The following is a 7,500-nucleotide window of genomic DNA, read 5'->3' as shown; positions in this document are numbered from 1 at the left end:
ATGGGCATATGCGCCATCTTGGTGATTCCACATTTGTTTTCCTGAGAGTAACCCTGTTCTCCACTTGCCTATTGTACATCACTGTGCTTCAGAATACATAGCCAGTGACTGTAATGCAGTGTAACATCACGGTGATGCTATCAGCTCAGAATCTGATAACTCTCCGTGAGAGACATGTTCACATTGAACTTAAGTGCAATAATCTATTTTGCAGCTAGTAGATCTATCCATACTGAATTCCTGCTTGGCTGTTTTCTGAAATTAATGGGCCAATGGGGTGAGCACACAGTGTGCACCCAGAGCTCATGGGAGTTGTAGTATCATGTTGTATCTCTGAGAATTGAGTCAGATTATTTCACATGCCTTCTGTGAACTACACAATTTTTTAAATAGAAAATCGTACTGAAATCTCACTCGCCAAAGTGGATAATAAGAGTAAATGTGTTACACACTGCTGCTGAATTCTACCTGCATTTGGCAGGTGTTAATGTCAAGCCCTGTGTGTTACTTTGAACACGGTCTGTGGAAAGTAACATAGAAACTTTTACATAAAAAGAAAGTAGTAACACAGTAACACTGTGGCACGTTGGCTCGGTTTGTGGGAAGGAAGCAGAGCAATTTGAGGACCACGCCTCGTGGTTAAGTAGGCACACACCTGGACTACGTTACATATCTGTCCAGGAGGTTATAAGGTGTGCTTTCCACAGTAGGCAGCGGAGGTAACCATGGCCATACGACAGAGAGCTGGTCGAGCTGACTGTGCTGCAACTAAATCTGAAAAGCTACCGTTTGAGTTTTGGTTTACTTTGCCTTTATTATTCTAGTTTGGTATCTTTACCTGGATCCTGGGAGGGTGAAGGGAGAAGACTTTTTGTTTGGTTAACAGTTCCGTGCTCTCTCTCACTCCCCGTGGGCTTCAAAATAAACAAACGCTGGTGCAATCCGGAATTTCCTTATCTCCCTGTGTCCAGCTCGTCTGTGTTCTCACGGCGTGACAAACACATTTAACACAACCTTTCTGAGAGCGCATGCCCCAGAAACACTGATGTCTGCACAGAAGCCCGAGGTTTGCCTTTTACATGCATCTGCCACACACAGCGCCCCTTCCACCCTCGTCAGGAAACCTGAGACAACAAGGGCATTTTCAAAAGTTTGAATGTGAATTAGTTTTGTGCTATAATGCTGATAAAGGTTCTGTTCAACCCTCATATTATATGAAGATTTTATGACCGCTTTTATGTTTGGGTCAAATTGACAGCAACAGTTTCAATTGACACAAAATTATTGTAATGGAATAATTTGACACTCTGTGCGTCGCCTGCCAAATGACTAGCCTTTAATCCATAAAGATGAAAAAATGTCATTTTAAAGCCTGAGGTCAGTGAAAGTTTGACACCCGTATGGGAAAGTTCCAACAGAATAATCCACAAAGGCTGTATATTTTCTCACATTTTATACAGCGACAGATGGTAACCTTTCCATGCAAAGTTTGACAGGACTTTTGAAAACATAGTATTATATTTATATTATTATGTTTATGTTTACTGTTTAATCCCACCAAATGAGAAAATTTGAAGTAGCACACAGTATCAAGATTAAAAAGGGTTAACTAGTTTGAAATAGACCCCAAACATAATATGACTATGAAGGTTAAACAAGACATATGGTTCATCTGCCTTTCTAAATTAATGTCTATTTCCTACCATTATGTGATGAAAACATTAGGGATATTGACTTCAAATTCACAGGTTAACCGGTCGAGTCTCAGATGTGGTACTCCTGTCGTATTGCACCTTTAACTCTCCTTTTATGTTTGAGGTCAATTTGACCCCATTCGGTGTTTAACAACTCTCAAAAAACAGTTAATCCTTTTTTTATATTGATACTGTATGATTTTTGGTGGGATTAAAGAGCTAAAATGCAATTTACAACTTTTTTCATTTTTATCTCAGATTTCTTTGTGAATGATTCAGATGGCCCTTTCCCATACAGGTGCCAAACTTTCACTTACTGCTCCTTGGACTCTAAAATGAAATGTTTTGCACAGATCTTTTATATTTATTGATAACAAGTTAGTAATTTGGGAAATAATAAAACGGTGACACACTATGTATAAAAATGTTTTATAACAATATTTTTGTGTTTATTTCACTTCGCTGAAATGGTAAACGTAAAACCAGGCATAAAATCTTAACATAATAGGAGGTTTAAGCAAAGTACTTAGCCTAACTTAAGTCTAACATCCAGCATTAACAGTGGAAAAAATGCTATGCAAATGAAATAAGGGCCACTCCTAAGCAAATGAACAATCTAATGTAATAGTTATCTAAAGCACATTTACCACTTCAGCGAAGGCGAACAACAATGACTATAACAATAACAATCATTGGCTGAAAGATCCAATCAGAATGAGCCTTCCATGCATATTCCCAGGCTGCTTTGCGTTTTGTCCCCACGGGCGGTAAGTGTCATCCTGGGTGAGAAGTGACCAGGGGCTCATTCCAATCACATATCTTTCTCCTCCTTTTTCTTTTATTTGACTCAGAAATTGTTTGAGGTCCGCAATCTTTTAAGGACATTCCCCCCCGTTAAGTGTTCTTTCTTGGAGCTTGAAGTGGAAGTTAGGAACTCCCAATCTTTCCTTTGAGCAAGAAAACATCAGCACATCCTCTGCGGAAGCATTCCTCCGAAAAGCCTGCCGTATAAACGATCGACCTGTGGATCCACCTCTCCCTATGTGCCATGTCTGTAACTGACATGGCTTCAAACTGACGTTTGAAGGACCAATGACATTCCATTTGCCTAATTCATGTTCTCGATTGCCCCTTCTTAATTTATTTTTCTTGCCACTTCTCATAGCCTCTCCCGATGGCTGGAGCAAGGACATGGGTGCACAGCAAGGGCCGATACACTTGCATCTGTATACGCACCAGCTTCAGCTGCAGACTGCAAGTTTATCCTGAAGATTGTACTCTGCTCAAGTACAGGAGTGAACCAACATCATTTATAGAGCAGTCAGAAAAATAAATTCATTGTAATTGGTTGGAAGAAAAACCAGCTTGCAGACCGGCCCCTCCAGGACCAGAGTTGTGCACCGCTGAGCTAGGAGTAGGCTAGATAAAAGAGCAAGAATAAGGAAAGAGATAAGCCATGGGATTGAGCCCCGGACGTACTGCGGAGCCACTCGAGAAGCACTCTCTCCTGGCTGTCTGAACGGCGCTTGGCTTGGAGAGCCGAGCAGCAGCTGAACTCCAGGAGCTCGCTCTGAACCGCTCCGACTGCGCAGAAACGCCGCTCCCGCTCCCTCCCCAAACTTTCCGGCGCACCGCGCGGCGTGCCGCCCCCGCGGGAAATTTCCCAAGCAATTAGCGGCGCCGTTCAACACCAGCCGAGAAGAAAGAAAAAGCCGCTATCTGCGAGGAAGATAACGCAGCAACGTGGCGCTCCGAGCCCAGGCTGAAAGAGCAACAGCGGAGGCGTTCGCCTCTCCCAGCCCTGAATAATTTCAATTAACCGTTAAAAGAGGCAATATAACTCATACCATAAAGCCTGTCAGTGTCCAAAAACAGGGGGGTTTGTGGCTTTGAGCGGGAAGCCGCCTGCGGCGGCCGTAAAACAAAGGGCCCCGCTAGCGCCTTTATTGGCGGGAGCAGAAGCCACGCTACAGGTCCTCACAGACCCTCGCCTTCTCAGGTGCAGAGCGACGGACCGCCTACGTTCACAATTGAAATTAAATTATATCCGCCCGCGTGCACCCATCTGCTTTCCCCTCAATAGTTTGCCCCGGGACGCAATTCAACGTTTCAACTTTAGAGGTTCATCCTCCTTTTAAAGGTCTAAAGTGAAAAATGCAGTGGCGCCCTCCTTTTGGTATGTGTGAGAGAGAGAGCGCATCCGCTCTGGGTTTGTGGGGGGTGGGATGGGGGGTAGTGTCGCTCTCTCTCTGGGTTTGTGGGTGGGTGGGATGGGTGGTGTCGTGGTGTCTCTCTCTGGGTTTGTGGGGGGTGGGATGGGGGGTAGTGTCACTCTCTCTGGGTTTGTGGGGGGTGGGATGGGGGGCGGTGTACCTGGGATGCTCTGTCTCCGACAGGCCAGCGAGCTGTCGTTCCCGACAGAGTCCTTGTTCCCCTTGGAGTACGGCCCATCATCTGAAAGAGGAAGACAACACGCACTGTCAGGGTCGCTGTGAGCCCACAGTACTTTCCGTCCCTCTGTGACACCTGGAGGGCAGCAGGTTTACATACTTCTTCACAGGCATTTTTTATTAAGAGAAAATAATTTTTATTTATATTGTGGAAAATTACATTCTCCTTATAAAGGAGTTGAAGTCGTTATGTGAAAATATCAAAACACCCCAAATCAATCCAGACAATCCATATGAAGAAAATGTGCAAGCCGTTTGGAATTCCAGTAGTGACGTCACAACAATACGCTCATTTGCTTTAAACAAATACAATTTTTGCTGAAACAAATACAATCACTCACACAACGTTCAGTTCACTGGAGCTAGCCAGCCAATCAGAACAGAGATTCACTGATATCAATTAGCCTTAAAGACACAGTCACTAAAACAGCCTGTTCTTGGTAGAGCTCACGAGAGGCTCTGGAGAATGGACACGTAAATCTGGATATAGATTATTAGTTTTTGGCACTTAAAATCACTTACAGATATCAGAACCTAAAATAAAATAAAACAATGGAAACTACATAATATGGGACCTTTAATGTATTTTTTTATCAAATCTATCTGTATCTATGTTACTGATCTGGCAATTTTGTTGCCAAAATTAAGGTCTCGTTCCAAACTGAGGGAAAGAAAGTACCATTGAGTGTCAATAGGAACTGGAGAGGGTGAGGGCCCAGGTACTGAAGCACCAGTGATTGGAGACTGGCCTCCATAGGCTTTCTATTATAATAAAGGTATTAAAATGTCATATTTCCCCAAATATTTGGACCAAAACAATCAACTACTACACAATGAAATTTATCGCAGAGAAAAAATGGCCGATGAGATTTTCTTTGGTTGTGTAATCAGCTTGAGTCAACTGCCGAAAACCTCCTCTGTGCTCAGCAGCCATACCACAATGACAGCAGGACTGAGGAAACCACATGTGAGAAAACCATGTGTGAGGGATCAGCTCTTTGCTCCAGATTTTGCCCGGGGCTGCTCGTCCAAAACGGACGAGTGGTTTGTACGATGTAAACGAACTGCACGCGAGATCATTCCTTAAGGCGATCGTTCCTCTGCGAGATTGTTCCTTAAGGTGATCGTTTCTCTGCGAGATCGTTCCTTAAGGTGATCGTTCCTTAAGGTGATCGTTCCTCTGCGAGATCGTTCCTTAAGGTGATCGTTCCTCTGCCAGATCGTTCCTTAAGGCGATCGTTCCTCTGCGAGACCGTTCCTTAAGGTGATCGTTTCTCTGCGAGATCGTTCCTTAAGGTGATCGTTCCTTAAGGTGATCGTTCCTCTGCCAGATCGTTCCTTAAGGCGATCGTTCCTCTGCGAGATCGTTCCTTAAGGCGATCATTCCTCTGCGAGACCGTTCCTTAAGGCGATCGTTCCTCTGCGAGATCGTTCCTTAAGGTGATCGTTCCTCTGCCAGATCGTTCCTTAAGGCGATCGTTCCTCTGCGAGATCGTTCCTTAAGGCGATCGTTCCTCTGCGAGATCGTTCCTTAAGGCGTTCGTTCCTCTGCGAGATCGTTCCTTAAGGCGATCGTTCCTCTGTGAGATCGTTCCTTAAAGCGATCATTCCTCTGCGAGATCGTTCCTTAAAGTGATCGTTCGTCTGCGAGATCGTTCCTTAAGGTGATCGTTCCTCTACGAGATCGTTCCTTAAGGTGATCGTTCCTCTGCGAGATCGTTCCTTAAGGCAATCGTTCCTCTGCGAGATTGTTCCCCTGCTGAACTGCTCGGGTACAGACAGAGACGTGCAGTCCTCTCAGTGCCCAGCCACGACACGGCTTCCATCTTGCATGTTCTGCAACCGTGTAATTTTCCCCAGGATGATTTGCGGTTTAATCAAATCGCTGAAGTGCACAGCGAGAGGGGGTTTCTTTAGGATGTCATTCATAACACAAACAGTGACAGTCAGTGACATCTCCACTTCAGCCCTGTGTCATACTGAGAGAGAGAGAGAGAGAGAGAGAGAGAGAGGAGGGGGGAGGAGGGGGAGAGAGACTGAGAAAGATCAAGGGAGAGAAAGAAAAGTAAGAAAGAGAGAGGGAGGAGAAATATGACTTTTTCCCCACAAGATGTGTTTTTACAGGCAAAAACATTTGACATACAAAGATCTGAGGGTCACATAAAGTAACATTAAGAGCATTATTAATTCAATTATGGCTGTTATTGCGTGCTTTCAAGCATACACAATTTAGTACTGTATGAGTAAATATTAACTAACAATGAGAAAAGGCCCCAGGCCTGTCAGAATGGGTCATGGAAGCTCACCGAAATGACTTTCAAAACAAACAAATACTTCCTGAGGTCACAACTGGAGAACACTGATCTGAGATGAGCTGTGACCTCACTCTGTAAGGTCACCCTGGGCAACCAATCAGAAGGCCAATCTCTTCTCACAGCATAATGACTATAGTCCAGTCTCCTGCGGTACACTTGGGCCTACATTGAGTTTATGGATGGATGATTTATGCGTGCCACAAATCTTCTTTCACTGAATGCTGCAGGCATGTCAATAGCAACTGGCACCACCCGAGAGAAAGATCTGAACTACTGGCACCACCCGAGAGAAAGATCTGAACTTGTGCTATGTTCTCAAAGTGGTTGAGGTTTCAGATTCCAACCTCTTCACATCCAAATTAGAATGCTAGTAAAATCTAGAAAATCTGTACTCATTAAAATGCGCTTAATAATTATTCACAAACCTACCAAACTCATGCTGCAAAAGCACCTATGTCACCTATGGAAGGTATTACATTACTCTTGTCTCTCTGTGATACTGTGTGGTTGGCTTTTTGTTACAAACACCACCATTTTATGCACAGATAGCTTGAGAAGTAAATATGAAGAAACCTATATGAAAAATATGACAGAACCAATTAGGTACATTACACTTACTGTACCCGGTACAGTACACTTCAAATTCCTTAGGACCTTGGGTTCATATATAATTCTAATATTTGGTCAAAGCAATAACTAAACCTACACTGTAAAAAATGATACACCATATCTACCCAATAAAATTAAGGTAACAGATTACAAGTATTGTTATTGAATGCATATAACTTCATATTATTGATTTAATTGATACAACACATACTATTATTGATTAATCTGTAAACTTTTCATCTTATATTACAAATGTTCATTTTTTACAGTGTATTCACCCCACCAGCATGTTTTATACTGTACATTGTCTTGCCACGTGATTCACTGTTTAGAGAAGCAGGCCAACTCAACAAGCAGATGTACATAATAAAGTGGCCATTGAGTGTATATTTTACAAATAACACAACGTATGCATTGGCTATATTCAAATAT

The 7,500-nt window shown here is 43.3% G+C and overlaps 1 protein-coding gene across 1 annotated transcript in view; it reads right to left on the bottom strand.

The window, feature by feature from the left end:
• Positions 1-7,500, bottom strand: part of grip2b (glutamate receptor interacting protein 2b) — a 201,053-nt gene that overhangs the window by 74,244 nt on the left and 119,309 nt on the right. Inside the window, exon 2 of the mRNA XM_061218812.1 lies at positions 4,068-4,148. Within this exon, the coding sequence (XP_061074796.1) occupies positions 4,068-4,148 (81 nt within the window). The remainder of the gene's footprint in view (positions 1-4,067; positions 4,149-7,500) is intronic.

Source organism: Conger conger, chromosome 14 (genome assembly GCF_963514075.1).
Source record: "Conger conger chromosome 14, fConCon1.1, whole genome shotgun sequence".
NCBI lineage: Eukaryota > Metazoa > Chordata > Actinopteri > Anguilliformes > Congridae > Conger > Conger conger.
This window is presented reverse-complemented; position numbering and strand designations above follow the sequence as displayed.